At 50.5% G+C, this 16,555-nt stretch overlaps 3 protein-coding genes across 3 annotated transcripts; 2 read left to right on the top strand and 1 right to left on the bottom strand.

Annotated features, from left to right (window-relative positions):
• Positions 1-268: 268 nt before the first annotated feature.
• NECHADRAFT_88992 (uncharacterized protein) lies at positions 269-1,701 on the bottom strand (the record flags this gene model as incomplete). The annotated part of the gene is made up of 8 exons (XM_003039657.1): positions 269-277; positions 472-532; positions 622-748; positions 783-840; positions 1,006-1,034; positions 1,187-1,385; positions 1,450-1,600; positions 1,682-1,701. 8 exons carry the CDS (start codon positions 1,699-1,701, stop codon positions 269-271), a joined length of 654 nt encoding a protein of 217 aa, XP_003039703.1.
• Positions 1,702-9,211: 7,510 nt separating this feature from the next.
• On the top strand, positions 9,212-11,135 carry NECHADRAFT_98262 (uncharacterized protein; the record flags this gene model as incomplete). The annotated part of the gene is made up of 5 exons (XM_003039653.1): positions 9,212-9,688; positions 9,740-9,864; positions 9,915-9,977; positions 10,090-10,173; positions 10,235-11,135. 5 exons carry the CDS (start codon positions 9,212-9,214, stop codon positions 11,133-11,135), a joined length of 1,650 nt encoding a protein of 549 aa, XP_003039699.1.
• A 3,762-nt stretch (positions 11,136-14,897) lies between these two features.
• Positions 14,898-16,398, top strand: NECHADRAFT_88994 (uncharacterized protein; the record flags this gene model as incomplete). Its single annotated transcript, XM_003039654.1, has 6 exons — positions 14,898-14,965; positions 15,036-15,090; positions 15,159-15,665; positions 15,719-15,904; positions 16,012-16,051; positions 16,193-16,398. 6 exons carry the CDS (start codon positions 14,898-14,900, stop codon positions 16,396-16,398), a joined length of 1,062 nt encoding a protein of 353 aa, XP_003039700.1.
• Between the last annotated feature and the right edge of the window lie 157 nt (positions 16,399-16,555).

The raw sequence follows: 16,555 nt of genomic DNA on the forward strand, positions 1-16,555 counted from the left end.
AGACAACGACGCTAAGATGCAGTTGCAAGAACGCGGAGACAAAGGGTATGCAGCTCAGCTGTGGCTTGCTGCGCCTCATAGTGCACGCCGTCAACCCAAAGGCCTCTTAGAGCACGCAAGGTTGTGAGCCTCAACGTACCGCCGAGCAAAGACATTGTACTAAGCCATATGCATTATAGAAAATGGTTCATGCCTGATCTTTTTTACACTAAGGTAATAGTGGTTTCGGCCTCTACAGTACTAAACTACTGTCTTACTTTTTACTCACTTAGCAAGTCTTTCCATAATAATAGCAACAGTTATCCCTTCTTTATTTACGAACCGCGGAGTCCACCTCCTCTGCAGGATCGGTGCAATCGGGTCCAAATGGCCCATTGGGTGGGCGGGCGCAGGGGGAAGGTGCAGGAACCCCAACGTTCGAGGCTCGGACGAGAAATAAGAGGGTCAAGCAGTCGGAGTTGATGGGCTTACTGCAATGGGCGAGGCACTGGTGTCGTGCAAAGATGGATGATGAACGAGCGGCGGCGGCCAACTGAGTTGTAAAGAAACACATTAGCGACAAGGAAGCACTTTGATGCCTAAAGTAATTCGGATTCGTGCTGTGCCGAGCTTCGGGCGTACTACGACTTGGAAGAGAAGTTGGACAGTGACTTTAAACTGTGAAGGCCATAGCAGTCAAAGGAATGTGATGAATAACTGCTTAAGCTGCCATTGACTGCCTTGATGCGAATTCCGTGAGAGGCTGAAACTGTAGTCCATCCACAAAGTGGATTCTTACTTACACAGCATCGCAATCATTGCTATCTCGAGCTTGACAACAGAGAACGGAAACTTGAAGCTCTAGGCCATCATCAGACCAAGTGTGTCTCCCCTCCGGACTTGGAATCGACAGCTCCAGCGCCAACACGCTTGTACTGCAGCCAAGACGGGTGAAATGAAGAATTTGCAGCATTTCTCATCCAAAATCACTAAACGCCTTGGGCGACTGCTGCGTGATTTTCGAACCTGCGGCGATCGGTCTGCGGACCGGCCCGCTGGCGCAACAGTCCAAGCATTCGCGTTTCATTGCATCATCCAAGATTCCAGAGAGTACGTTAGCTCGGCCGCTAATCAAGCCGTCTGCCCAAGTTCGTCCCCTAGTCAGTCTTCACGGGTCGCGGCACTTCTAACACGGCTCCCCACATACGACGACACATCCGGACCTCGACATCCACTCTCCCTCTAGCTTCCTTACGATTGTACTCCTGCCGTAAGTCGGCCGGTTGTCTTGCCTTACCGGTTAGGAGTTGGCAGACCGAGTCGCACTGGTCTACAAGGCTGGACTCCAGATAAATTCCGACTCCTGTGCGATACAAATTCCGGCGCCTCGTCAAGGCGGTATCTACCTATATTGAAAATTTTCACTTCAGGAGGCCGCCTGAATCCAAGATGTACATGTCGGTGACTCACCAGGGGTCGGGCGATATCCTGTACGCCGACTCGCACAGGCGCATAGCTGTCGGTGATAGCGTCTTGCATACGGGGAATGTATTCTCGTACACGGGTTCCCCTCCAACTCCTCGAGAGGGGAGATCTAGCCGGCTCGCGTCTGGACGGGCACCTGTCTTCCGAGGTGAGAGGCTAAGTGATGGGAGCAACGAGGCCGCTGCAGGGGCTAGGGCCACATGCACCCTCCCCTTACCCTACATCAGTTCGCGGCATCAAGGGTCAACCCACATCAGCTTACTCTATGCCTCTGTAAGAAGCAATGTATTATATGCGAAGGTGGTAATTAACCTTATATGCATTATCTACCCCACCGTGACTATGGTTTGGTTTTTATCCGGACTTTGATTTCAAAAGTAAGGGAGATATGGGCAAAGAGAAAAAGATGCCTTTAACGCGGAACCAATCCCATTGCGTTTATTACTTTATCCGTTGACTCAGCTTAATCAGCTTATAGACATATCGAGGACCTCCCTGCCATTGCCTCTAGCCTATACTATGAAAGCCCTCCTCTTAGCCGCGGAGCTGCGGAGGAGTGGTCTTAGACCACCTTCTGAGATATTCCCATGCCGCTGTTCGTCGAGCTCTTACCTGCCCGACCCTTATCGTATTTTGATACATCAGACCGGCCACCCTCCTCCTGTTATTTCACATTGCTTTGATATCCCTCCTCCCTGCATCCCTCAAAGTAATCTCCGTGATAGCGCCTTGGCCCTTTTCCTAGCTTTGTATATAATGACGGGAGTCATAGGCGAGGTAGTTCTGAATAAGGGTATAATTATATCCTGAGTGCTATAGAAGTTATATCTTAAGTTTATATACCCCGAATATTAGGTCGGCTATATAGGCGGATAGATTACGGTGGATATATTCTAAGTTCTAATTATTAGACTCGAGATTTAATATATCTTCCCTCTTCTTAATATAGAATTTAGTAGATATAATTCGATTCTATTCTTAAATCCTATTAATTTAGGCGATATACTATGGGGCTAATAGATTGCCGGTGCCGGTAGCATTTCTTTTGGCCCGAGCAGTTAAATATTTCGCCTTCTCTGCCAATGGATCAAGTTTTCCGTCGCCTATTAAGTTTTGTCCAGCGGGTTTGCGAGTCAGAAGGTCGTCAGAGTCACAATTCCGCTTCAAAGTCGGATTCTTTGCTGTTAATGGCGGGTATCTGAAGCCCTGGACTGGAGGCAATTCCTTGGCAACGATATGCCTAGAAGTTAGAGATAGAGTCGTGTCCTCCGTAGTAGGATCAGGGCCATTCCACCAACTGGTAAAGTGGGTTACAGTGTTGATATCATTGCAATGGTCAGTCGAGTCGGCATGGAAGTTATAGGCGAAGCCATTGAGTGAAGGACCAGCCCACGTGTAGACGCCGTTTGCAGCGCTACTGGTGTCTGCTGACAAATGTAGCAGCGTTGACTCATCCACAAGCCACCATTGCCCCCATTGGAAAGATTGAGAAATATATGCTGTCCCAAAGGGTGAGTCGTCTTCCATGGGATTCAGCACGCCTAAGGCTCTGTCGCTCATGAAATGGAGAAGGATCGAGAGGTATGTCTCTTGCAAGAGATTCAACCAAGGTTGAAGAAGAAAGAAGAATAGAGAAAAAAAAAAAAAAAAAAAAGAGGGGGGGGGCTTTGACTATTTTAAGAGCCTAAAGTAGGTCGTTGGCTATAGTTCTGTGGTGGCGATGGTGGCTTTGGGTTGGCAGAAAACCCTATAATGAGAAGCTCGAGATGATCGGAGGTGGTAAAAAATATGTTGATTCTCGTAAGTTGATATAAACGAAAAGACTTGTGGTATATAGTATAGTTGACAAGCAAGGCGTAGAAGAGCCGGCAAGAGAGCTCTTTTAGCCGCTCATATATATTATAACTCAGAGGGTGGCAGGAAGACAGAGCTTGAAGGCTACCAAAGTGCGTGGACCAGAGGCCGTGGTTGGGTTTCACAGGCACCTTTAAAAGGTCAGAACTCACCACACGTTTGAAAACAGGTGGCTTGGCTTTGAACCCGCATTCCTCGACCTGGCATCCTGTTCAACGGCCATCACTCCTCACAGCCTGACTCACATGGAATTTGCCGGGAGGGGCGGTGCCAGAAAAATAGCGGCGCTGGAATGGCATCGACCGGTCAGGCCTGGTATCCGTGCATTCACTCGCGCGGGCTGAAACGGCACGCGCCGTTCGAGCACTAAAACACAGAAGGGATAGCTTTAGCAAGGGGATCGGAGATCCTGGCGTGGGTAGCACATTATGAATTTTGGGGAACGCCCTATTGGTCAGCCAAGTTCGAAGCATACATGCAAACCCCAATTGGGAAATGGAGATAGAATAGATGGAGGGTTGTTCTAGATGGTTGGGCTGGTCCAAGGGGGGTTAATATGCAAACACAATGCTGGATTGAAGAGGCGAGATCTGGCAAGAGGTAATAACTGCAATGGTTAGAGCATACGTGCTTTGGTTGGTTACCAATCCCATGTGTTTACATGACAAATGTTTACCAGGGGGGCACAATTGGATCCTGAATCCTATGGTTCGTCAGAGTAGACGCTGCCTCGCCCTGCTCCTTACAATCGTGACTGAGATTGCGATCGACGCCTGCCTCTTAATGTTTTTTCTTACCTAGGCTGCCAGGCGAGAGCAAATATAAGTTTTTCACGGAGCTAGTCGCATTCATCTAGCATGATCAGTTTCATCGACTTCAATATGCATCTTCACGAGTGTCGCCAGCGAAGGTCCTCTGCCTACCGATGAACAATGTCAATCCCCGGGAAATACCACTAGGCGCCTTACTACCTCAGGCATTAGATTCTCGTTACCGCGACCAACTAGATATCGAATACCCCTGGTAACTGTGTCTGAAATCCGCCCGCCCGTTGATACTTTTGGCTTAACCGTTTTGCTGCTTTTGGTATGGTATTGGCTGGCTGCGGGCCTCGTGCACAGTGCCCGCACTCCCTATAAGATATAGACTTCTTCTTGTATTGAGCTTTTATTTCACATGTCCGGGTTGTCGGCTCGGCATTGTTGGTGGGTAGATCGGAATCGTTGTGGTGCAGGGTACCTTGGATGACCATGTTGACTGGGCTTACGGCTTCGGTATAAAAAAGGGCAAAAGAGGGATAACTTAGCTCAGCATATGGACCATCCACGACACTGTGGTTACAGCGAGGCAGCCATCAGTGTGTCCCTTGATACAGTTGTCCCGGACCGCAGTATTGACAGTGCCACTAAGAATGATTCCATAGGTATCCAACATAATACCTATTAGCAGTTATCGGGAGCTAGGGTTTATTGATATAGTGTGACTATGATAGAACTTAGCGCCGTTGATGCTAAAATCGATAAAATCGTTAATGTAGCTATTGCTGACCTTATTGTGTTATGTCTGCGCCTGGGGTTTAGATATGGAGCGCGGCGTCATATATGATAATGTATTGATCTAAGATCCGGACACTGGTCATATTGTGTATAAAAATGCCGATGAACCTGAGCTTTGTCGACGACGGCGTGATATTATTATGGACTTGGTAATTAATCGAGCCAGCCATAAAAACCTTATACCGTCTGCTATTAGTGAGCTTGTTCCTAATTATCCGACGGCTCGGAGCACCGCCTGCGGCTCTGTTCATACTAAGAAGTCGCTAAGTTAGAACTCGGTGATAGATACGCTCTCTAATCACTTTCCCACTAAGAGCCTTCTAGTGCTGGCTAGAAATAGCGCCATGTGAAATTTAGGCCCTATTATGTAGACTCCAGGGCTAGTTAGGATCAATTAGTACTTGATAACAGCGGAGTAGGAAGACGAGAATAGTGTCAAGCTCGAGAAATGCAATCCCGTCTTGCTCACATGTTAGATGCTTGGCGTAGGTGTCGCCGTCAACCCGGATCTGACCCCCCGAGAAGCAGCGTCGATCGCGTCCTGAATGAACTAGTAGAGTCAAACGTGTATGGTGAGGCAATCCTTGTTGTTATGGTGTTTCTTGCTCTCTTCATGGCCTCCAGAATTGCGTTTCATGTCCTTACCGAGGTGTGGCCAACGCGACTCATTCATCCTATTGCACACCTTACACTTATCTTTGTCCCAAAGATGACAGCAACGCCAATATTTTCATTCGAATAAGATATTGCCCCAATTATATAGAGATTAGTAACTTACACCCTGTGATGCCGAGGAAGTTGACAGACCTTAGAGGCCGGCGGCATGGCCAGGGCTTGTGCAGGTGTAGCAGTCAAGGTCAACGAAAAGGATCTCGGCAACTATCCAGCTGGACTTCACGATGTCTAAGGTTTCAAAGGGCCTATTCACTGTACCATCATATCTAGCTCCAGGAGCATATACTCCTTATTCCTCGAGGGGAGATGTCCAGAGATTATTATCCGCATCCTAGCCACTAGCAGATCAGAGGCCGGCTTTAGTCACTCATTTAGCTAGAAGAACCGAGAAATTTGCTATAGCTCTTATCCATCTATCTAAATAATATAGAATATTCGTATACCTATAGCGCCAACCGCTCGCCTCTTCTATTATCCTTTTCTAGCGCCGCTCAATAGTCTCAGTAAACAAAATATCCACAAATAAAGAGGTAAGATTCACTAAACTCTTATACGTCCTAATATCGCTAAATATCTATAAGCCTACCTAAATATTAATTCCAAAGTAGCCCATCGATCGGAACTTAATCCCTATTACTAATAATAACTTCAAGTTAATTAGTCTAATCGCAAATTACTCTAGGCCTCTAGATCCTAGGTTATGCCCTTTTCTTAGCTTTCCTTCTTCAATATCGACCGTGATTTCTTCAAACACCATAATACCTCCATATGACGGCCGGGCCTGGAGTGAATCTTCTCGAGCTCGGTACGTTCTCGAACTATCTGCCGAATTTATCGACCGCGTTCGTTTGGCATTGCCAGACGGGCCGTTGGTACGGAGGTCGATTTCAAAAGTTTTGTCCTGGAGCTATTAGCGCCAAGGCCGCTCATCCCTGTCGGTACCTGAGGTACTTTGATATAAATCTCTTCAGTTATTCACTCCCTGAAGCTATAGGGCAATTATTGAAGCCCAGGGGAAAGTCTGGTGAAGCCTAGCGGACCGCATTCTTGGAAGATAGGGGCTTCAAAAGCAAAGAAAGAGGGTCATAAGTACCGATGTAACTGGGCTTATAAAACCTCCTCTGATTGGCTGATGCATTTATGTGGCTTGGCGGCCAGGACAAGCCTTTTGAAATCGTCCTCCGTAACGCTCACCTGAATCCTGCCTGTGGCGCTCTTCACCCTGCAACCTTTCGGTATGTTTAAGCGGCTTAAACGAAGTGTCACCGCCCAGACATGGCGGCAATGGGATGGATGAGAACGGTGCTCCTCCGAAAACACCCAGACACATCGTTCAGTCACGGAAATAAAAGCACGTTATTTTTGCATATCAATACTTATGGTCCTCGCTTTTGCACCAGCTTAGCTGGGCTGGAGCTTAACTGTTTGGAACTTTATGATCGATGCTAGGCTGAGTAGACGAACATAGCTAGACGATGTATCAGGACAACAGAGCTAATCTCAGTGCCATTCAGGGAAGGCAGAGAGCGGAGGCGCTATACCAAATGTAGTTTTGGACGGACCTGTCCAAGTCCGAGAAGGACGGGTACGGAGTACTATTGATCGCCCGAATGCGACCTGGCGAAGCACGGGCCGCCTGCTTCCGCGTCCCCACCGGCCCCTGTCGCGGTCCGTTCTCACGAGTTGGAATCGAAACCGTTGTATGGACGCCTTGATAGAAGGCCAATGCAGACGCCAAAGCCATCAGAGCTTCACACTACATTTAAGCCAGCCGGTAGCTTTGACACGGGCAGAACGGTCTGGAAGCGTTTGCTACGAGGCAATGACGATAGTATCGGGCGATTAGCCCACCCTCGTCTAGACGCCGGCCGGTCTTGGGCCTTGGCGCGTTGACATTCCGCTGAGAAAATACCCGGCGGGGAGGATGAGCCGAGAAGGCAGTGGCCTTATTTGGCACATTAAGATCTGCTGACTACTAAATGTCTAACTTAAAGCCGTCCCGACAAGGTTGTTATCGCCTTCGGTCCGGATACCCGACGATGCCTCACAAGCGCTAAACACGCCTCAGATACCCCGACACGACTCCCAACAGATCAGAAGACGTTTGCTAATCACATTCACAAGCCACACCTCATGGAAGCCATTGTCTGTGCCTGCTTGAAGGACATCGACGACACGCAAAAGAAGCCCGTGCTCCAACGGGTCCAGAGCGAAGTGGCTCCGACAGTGCAATCGTGTGATGATAGGCTCCTCGGGTGAACAGTGGCATGGGTGATTGTCGTGGTCCACGACAAACAATCAACAAAAGTATACTGATAGAGAAAGAGTCCAGTATTCACGATATCTCGTCTGTCAGCAGGGGTGGGTTTTGCTGAAATGCAACACAACGCCGACGTGATCAAAGAGATCCCGACACTTTTTTTTCTGCTCTCCTCCCTGTAGGCCTCGACAGAAGGGATAAATGAGATGGGTCGCATCGCATCGTCCCGCAGGTCTGGAGCGAGAAGCAGCAAAAAATTCTCCGCCCAGATGAACCGGGGCCTGACCGTCTAATCCTTGTACGGAAGAGCCAGGAATCAACGCCGGTCTCGCCCAATAGACAGTAGACATCGCCAGCCTATTCGAAACAGGACTTGATTGTGATAGCTCAAGACAAGACATCAAACGGTCACGCCGCATAAAGAACAAGGGAGAAAGGAACCGTTTACTCTCGAGTGTCAAGGGCGGCTCCTATGCCTCGACGAGATTCTTGACGCCCTTGTCGATGGCAATCATGCAGCGCCAGGGAGGAAAATCAGGTCACAGCTTCGTCATGGCGGCGCCAATACTGGCCCTGAGCGCATTGTCGACTTGGTGGCGCGATGTACCGAGCGCCAGTTGAGGGCTGCAAAAAGAAAAAATCTCGACGCGCCGAACACTCGCCCGTTACCACTAGTACAGTGGGATGCAAAGAATAAGAAACTTGTATCTTGTACCGGCCTAAGTTATCTAGGCCTAACCGGGCAGTTAATTTATTTATAATGCTCTTTTGATTGGAGCGGCCCATTTTGGCAGGGGATAATTCCGCTAAATTAGCGAGCCAGTACAAGATACAAGTTTCATACTCTTTGCATCCCACTGTCGGAAAGGCTCTAGGCCCAGTGATCGGACTCCCGACCAGTTGCCAAGTACCGGAATATGGTCGGGGCTATCCAGTCCGCATCCCGCCCCAGTGTTATGCCTCTAACAGCTAGCGCCTACCGCAGGAGGCTTCAGGGAGCGTGCTGTTATTACTTTGTAACCGGTCGACTCTTTCCTGGGGTGGAAGACAGTGGGAAACCAAGGTATCGTCACTAAAAAGTGCTCTGATTGGACCGACTACCCTGTCGTGGCCGCCGCGGAGGCAGCTGAGGAGATAGGCCGCGCCATTTCTATCTTCTCTCTTGGTGCCTTTTGCTTCTCGTGCTAGGCTTTTTTGCTCTCTCTGCTGGAACTAGGGGGTGGCTTACATTCCATCAATTAACAATACATAATACGCTGTCACCTCCCCTTCTCCCCTACAGAGGTTGCGGAGGCTATACATCCCTTTGCAACCACATGCGTTACTTCCCTACATCCCCGCCGGCCCTCCCATCAATCCGTACAGCTCTGATTCCCACATTTCTCTAAGTAAACATCGAATAATGGCGGAGTCGGGTTCCAAGGACACCGCAAAAGCCGAGCCGCGGCTTGATGCCCTCGGCATCTTCTGGATGGTCTTCACCTTCGCCTGGACCTTCATGCTTGCCGGCGGGATGTACTTTCTATGGCGTCGTCGCAATATGCCCTTGTTAAGAATCCGAGGCCTGCCGCTGTCCTTTACTGCCATCATCCTCCTCCACCTCTACTGGGGTGCCGTCCAAACCGCTTACGTCTGGTTCCCTCTAGCCACACCCCAGGTCGAATACTGGGTCATGAGCACCTATCTGCCCTTCGGCATTGCTCTGTTTCACGCTTCCAACAGCCGATTCCTCCATGTAGCCAAGACCCAGAAGGAGCTCTTCGCCGCAAGCTCACACGAGAAGCCCCGCCGATCCAAGTCCGGCCCGAAGGGTCGCTTCCAAACACTCGATTACACCAAGAAGATCCTTGTCCTTGTCGGTCTCGGCATGACCTTCCAGGTACGACACTATGCTGCACCACCGGTCTGGATGCATGGCTAACTTACACAGCTTTTCCTTACAATCTTTATGTTTCTTATCTCGCGAAAGTTCCACCCTTCCTTTGGCATCCCCGGCACTGAAGTCACCGGCACTGAGGACTACCAAAAGTCTCAGATGGGCCGCGGCTGGGAATGGTACGCCCGATATCGCCCCGAGAGCCATCCAAATACTGACCCGTACCCAGGTGGCCGTCCGTCTTCTGGCAGTTCTTCTGGGCATGGATCGTTGCCCCCTATATTCTGTGGAAGTCTCGTGATATCAACGATACCCAAGGATGGAGGACTCAAACCATAGCTTGCTGCATTTCCAGGCCAGTCTCCCTTGAGGCTATGCTCAACTCCAAACTGACCTAGACATAGTCTTCATGCTACCCCTATGTGGCTGATTGCTTTGTATGTTCCTGGCATGGCTCCCGTCAACCACGTCTGGGTTCCTCCCCAATGGTAGGCCCATTTCATGATACTTCCGTCAGGCATTGAACTCTCTGACTAGCCGTTTGCTTAGGATTGCCCTCTCAATCATATTACTTGAGATCTTTACCGTCTTCTTTCCTTGCTATGAGGTTATCCAGCACCAGACCCTGCGACAGGAGACCCTTGACTCTATCGCCCAATGGCAGCTCAATAAGAGAGTTGTCGATAGGGGTGCCAGGTCAATGGTCACTGGATCAGCCACCGTTGCCGACTCCGCCTTGACTTCCTGGTCCAAGGACAGCAAGAGCAGTGGCTCCGGCGAGAGTATTCTTACTATGGAGGCCCTGGAGTACGTCCTTAAACGAGACCCCGAGCCACTACAGCAATTTTCCGCCCTCCGAGATTTCTCTGGTGAGAACATCGCCTTCTTAAGAGCCGTCGCTGAGTGGAAGTCCTCGCTGCCCGCTGCCGTCCGCGATCCCGAGAAGATCAAGGATGCCTCCATCCAGGAGCTCGTCCGCGAACGATACAACAGCGCCCTCCGCATCTACACTAACTTCGTCAGTTCCTACGACGCCAAGTTCCAGATCAATCTATCTTCTCAAGACCTCCGAAAGTTGGAAGTTGTCTTCGAGAGCTCGGCCCGTATCCTTTACGGCGAGGAGCGCCAGATCGACCCTGCCACGCCCTTCGACTCGTTCCAGATGACCTTAACAAAGACCAAGTCGTCTGCGGCGTCGGCTCACGGCTCCGAGACGGGCATCATGCAGACTGAGTCGATCAACAACGACTCGGGGTCCATCAGCGACAAGGCTCTCTACTGGGGGGATATCCCCGAGGGCTTCAACGCCACCATCTTTGACGATGCTGAAGGAAGCATCAAATACCTCGTCCTGACCAACACGTGGCCCAAGTTTGTTAAGGACCGGCGATGCTCGACCGACTCTAACGATACCCTCGAGGCTGGAAACGGTATTCCCGCGGCTCGTTGATTGAAGGCATTGAAGCAAGTACGGGTGTTTTACGGTGAAATTTCTAGGCGATATTTTACAACTTGGGAGGGTTTTTAATGCTTCTATTCTATTAATGAAAACGCGACTGGACCATCAGTTTTCGTCTGTTACTCTTCTGTTAACTGCCTCAACTCGTGTCGTGGTACTACACTTTTGGCTGTCAAATCCACCGCTGCTTGGTTTCAATCCATCGTTCAACTTGGCACGCCGGCGGGTGACGGCCGCGAGGTTGTCGAGGCAGACAACGATGCCTTGTGTCGCCGAATCAGGGTGGCCCAGCGCGGCTTGCAGGCCTCTGAGAGCCCCTGTCGCTTCTGCGTCGAAGACCTCGGCGGACCGTAGGCGACCGGAGCCATCTAGAACTGACCGGTCGCCCTGCCGGATGGTGAACCCATAGCTGGCGGTTCCGTCTTTCGACAGGGAACCGTCTGAGTATACAATCAAGGTATGTTGTGGCACCGTACTTAGCCATTGATGGGAAGCCGTTGCTGATTCCTCTTTCGATGCTGTTTGTAGCGGTGTTGCTTGGTCGCTGTCGAAGCGTTGTTGGATGAGCAGTGGTCGTACGCGCGTGGTGAGGAGTTCATCTGCTCGTCGAAGTCGTTGGATCAGGAGATCACGGGTGGTTGAGCCAGTCGTACGAATTGCCCATCCAGTATTGACCTGGATCGCCTGCGGGATCCGGCCAAGGTCGATGCCCAATGTCGCATATTACCACTAGGTTCGTGCGACTGGATATGAAACGCGGCCCGTACTTTGGGGTCGTGTATCCGGTTTTATATCTAGCTTATCGCATCAAGGATTCTAGTCCTAACGATATGAGCTTAAATAGCTGTGCCCGAATATATGGCTGTTTAATTTTCCTTTGTTCTTTAGATAATTCTCATAAATTGACTGGTGCTATTAAAGATCCCTGTGGAGCTAATTGTCTAATACCTAGTTTGCCGGAAATATGGGTCTGGATGGCATAGCCGATCTGGTTTCTGGCCGGCGCCTCGGCTTTGAGCCAGACGAAAACGCGGAGGTCGTCGGGAGGTGAGGCAAGAGGAGCCGGTTGTCCCTGGAGACGCTGGCCTGTTTGTTGTTGTTGTTGATGTTAATATGGGGGAGCATTATTCGTGGCTAAGGTCGTAGACCGAGTGGGAGGGCGCTCGAGGTTCGCGGCGGCAATGCTGCTGTAGGTCGGTACGGGAGCAGATTTGGCGTTGGCAAGTGCCTAGTTCCGGAATTCCAAGAAACCCTGGGAAAAGTGTTCGGCAAAGCTCTGCTCCGGTCCAGAGGTGAATCGTTAAGCAGTCTCTGCGAATGATACGCAAAAGGCTTGGAATATAGTTAGCTTGGCGTTATATGCCTCCACTTATTCACGCTCGAGTCTGTTGGCTGATTCGAGAATAGAGATGGGACTGTCTCTGCTTTGTGAGTTGGGGCTCCTCTGGCAAGGTTAGCGGGGTGCGGGCGGGCTGGAGGTGGCAGATGCCATCGCCGCCGCCGACGGCTGCGCGGCGCGCAGTTGAACGATTTACAGTGCACTTGTTAAGCAAATGGATGAAGATTAGGCTACTTTCTTAACATTTGTGTGTCAAGAAAGTAAGAATACAGGGAAAGGTGACGAAGTTGTGAATCCAAACTCTAGTCTAGCTACAGGGTATCCTCACCACGCTTTTACGTTTTGGGTTACGTTGCCACGAGGGCTGCTGCCCGCGCACGGATGAGAAATGCGTACATAGGCACAAGAATATGAGCACAGGCCCCTTTGTGCGTGTTTTATCAAAATACAAGGGGGACGCGGGGTGGACAGTCTGCATGTACATAATCCCAAGCCGTCAAGTTTGCGACTGGCCTTGAGCTCTGGAATGTAGCCTTGGGCGGGGCCTTGAGCCGCATCCCCTTAGGACTCGGGATTTTCTAACTAATAAGGTTTGTAATCATGTAGGAAGGCCCGCGTCTTATCTCGTCGCGTCTCATATCGGTTGTCTCGGCTAGATTTGTACAGTAAACACAGACACCAAGATATGCCGCTGAGAATCGAAGATGCGCCTCCTCGCCAATCAAGGACCCAGGGTATCGCGAGGCTGCAGACCTAGGTGGAAGCGCTGGGTCTCGCATAATGTGCACACAACACTGTTTTGGCAGCGCTAGAGTGCATGGATTCAGCATTTGAACGCCATGAGCCTCCCGCCTATTCCGCAAGCTTGAGCTGGGGGTGCACGGAACTCTCCATATCAACTTGGCCAGCAATTCATCCCACCAGGCGCTATTGAACCCTGGCGATGCGTTATTCCTGCCGGCAATGTGGTTACGCTCGGCGAGCCCTACGGCTGATATGGACGTTGCAGCCAATCTCTTTTTCCGCGGCTTAGAGAGAGCGTACTCAACTGGCCGTGATGTGTATAGAAACAGGGATCTGGCAGCATACGAGAAGGGGTGACAAGACGTGGCACGCGTAGTAAAATGCTTCGGAGGCTTGCCCTGTGAAATCCGCTAGTTCTATCTGGCGAGGCTTGCGGATGAGCTGGTACACAAACAATCCCCATGAAGAGCTTTATGAAGGAGACCGTTGCAACCGTTGCAACCGTTGCAGAGACGGCGTAGTGCCAGCTTGTATCTGGGCCTTTTCAGAGAGGGATGTCGTTCTCGTCGCGTTGGCGCCATTTCCGGTTGGCGGTTTGCTTGAGCCACTCAAACTTACCAGAAAGTTTATGGGTGAATAGTGTCGTAGAAAAGATTTGGGTGAATGTTGGCAATGGTATAAACATACGGATGCGGAAAAGCATTGGCTAGAGACAAGGGTGGAGTGCACCGAGATCGCCTCCAGGCCTTGGTTCTCATGATGATGGTGGGAAGAGGCGGCTGCCCCTTGCAGCAGCCCCCGACGTTAGTGACGAAGGGCGCACATCATTAACTGCCAAAGCTCGGGCGTTAAGAGGCCCAGTTGCGAGCACGGTATTATTTCCGATCTAGCACAAGCGACGGGTAAAACCCTGGGCGGAGCACTTGACCGCGAACCGGACCCGCCACCAATTTAAGTCTTTGGCTCGGCGACCAGGCATGTTGACAGGCTTTCCGATGCAACCACAATGCCTACATAAAAGCATTCTGCGCCCGTTGTATGAATTCATAGCTTGACTTAACGCCGTCATCTTTGTTTCATCTGGGCAGTGCTCAAGCCACCCCTACGCAAGCCTGCTCGGTTACCATCCCCCGATCAGCTAGCTCAACACCCCAGACGGAAGAGAGATCGTAGATGGCGTTTCAGTCTCAATTCCTAGTGGGTCCTCGAATCACAGCCAAGCTTTCACACCTGGCTAGTCTTTGGGTGTTAGTCCTGGTCTGATGGTGGCCATGGTGGCCATCCTGGTATAGTGGGAAGGGCATCTTGCATCCCAAAATGGCTTCCGACTTCGTAATGAATGACCAAGTCATCTCAAGTGAATCCCAAAGCGTGGCCAGCCTGTCCTAGCAACCAAACTCAACCAGAAGCAATGCTACCGAGCTTCTAAACTCCGTAAGCCGTGCCCCCGTTTGTAGGTGTCAGTTAAGAGCCGCCCGAGTCGCATTCATGTTCCACCCAGCCAAGTAAGGATCCTCGCTCTCTACTGCACGGTGTCAGCAACTTGCCGTTGCTCTTCCGCGGGCTCTAGTCTCATCATGACTTCCTACGAATTGCTTGGGGAGTATCAGAATCACATCGTGCCCTAGAGCTACAATGCCGGCTTCGTCGCTCTCAGCTACGTTGTCAGCATGGTCGGCGCAGGCTCGAGCCTTGAGCTTATTAAAAGACGAACCGGCTTCCGAGGCCTGTTCAACCAGTATGTTCACGTGTTTGTGATGCTCAAAGTCACATATTATGTCTTTGAATGCTCGCACTGACCAAATCAGCCTGTTACTCGTGAGCTCGGCCGTTACCATGGGCGGAGTAGCCATCTGGTGCATGGTGAGTAACAACAATATCCATCTTCATCACGTAGTACTCGAATGCTCACCATCTGTTCTACCAACTAGCATTTCATTGGAAACAGAGCCATCGATCTTGCCAACGGAGAACCCGAGATGCAAATAGCCTACTCGCGGGGGTTCACAGCTGTATCCTTCTTCATCCCTATCCTCGTCTTGCTGGTCGCCTTTCTCGCAATCGGCACCAATAATACCGTTTCCTGGTGGAGAGTTATTGTCGGCGGTGTTCTCTGCGGCGTTGCCATCTGCAGTATGCACTATCTCGGGAACGCGTCTATCAAAAACTATACCTGTGTATATCGGCCAGTTAATATCGTCGGATCTGCTATCATCGCCGTCGTTGCCAGCAACGTTGCCCTCTTCACGTTCTTTGTCTTTAGAGCTGTGTGGACTAATTCGTGGCAGAAGCGAGCTATCTCGGCTGCGGTCCTTGCAAGTGCTGTATCAGGGATGCATTGGTGTGCCGCTACTGGAACTCGCTATCGTCTCAGAGATATCAAGTCTGAGGGTAACGAGCCCTCTAAAGGTGCAACTGTCATTGTGGTTATCTGTTTGGTCAGTAAGCAACCGCAGTTGACAATATGAAGAGTGCGGCTAATCCAGAATAGTCTCTCGGTGCCTGTTTCATTATTGCTACCTTAGCTATTATTCGCGCGAGGAATATGAGAAAGTCGGCCCTTCGAGCGCAGCAGGTCACGTTGGGAGCGGCCGTCTTTGATAAGGGCGGAAGAATTCTCATTGACCCTGATGGATTCATTCCTAGTATTGTTGTTACTGACTCCTTCCTGGAAAAGGTAGATATATATACTCTGCCACGTTGTGTATGAACCTCGACTCACTCCGCTAGAATACCAAAGACGGCTTTAGCATCAGTTACCTAATCTTCTAATGGATGTTCTAGGCATTAAGAAACTGGAGTACTATCTCGAACTTTGTCGGCGGTATGAGGCGGCATATATCATAGTTGCCGCATTCTAGTACTCATAAGGACGGACGACGTGGCATTTAGCTTATTAGCGAGTATGGAGAGATAATTGAACGCTACGACGTCATTTTTAAGGAACTTTTCTATCTTGCCGCAGCCGAGCTTGCGGACCGGTTTCATGAGGATATGACCTCAGTAGGTGTCTTGTGGGATGAGATTATCCCTACAGGCCCGGGCAGCAAGTGGCCACGAGCCCAGTCTCGAATGGGCTCTCGTCTAAGTCTCTCTTGGGGAATGGGAGACGCTCATGAGGACAACCAAAGCGGCTCTGACATGGCAGAGAAGGGGCTCAACGCTCGATAGCAGGACTTTGGGCGCGGCTTATTGATGTTGTTAATTCGCTGCGTCGAGTCGGATCGGGACGCCGAGCGTTTTGTGTCAGCGGGTTATCGTTTCGCCGAGCTCCATCAGGTGAGCAATATCATCAGGTCGTGCATGTAGATTCAGAGTTCCGAGTTTG

The sequence above is a fragment of the Fusarium vanettenii genome, assembly GCF_000151355.1.
Source record: "Fusarium vanettenii 77-13-4 unplaced genomic scaffold NECHAsca_83_unmapped, whole genome shotgun sequence".
NCBI lineage: Eukaryota > Fungi > Ascomycota > Sordariomycetes > Hypocreales > Nectriaceae > Fusarium > Fusarium vanettenii.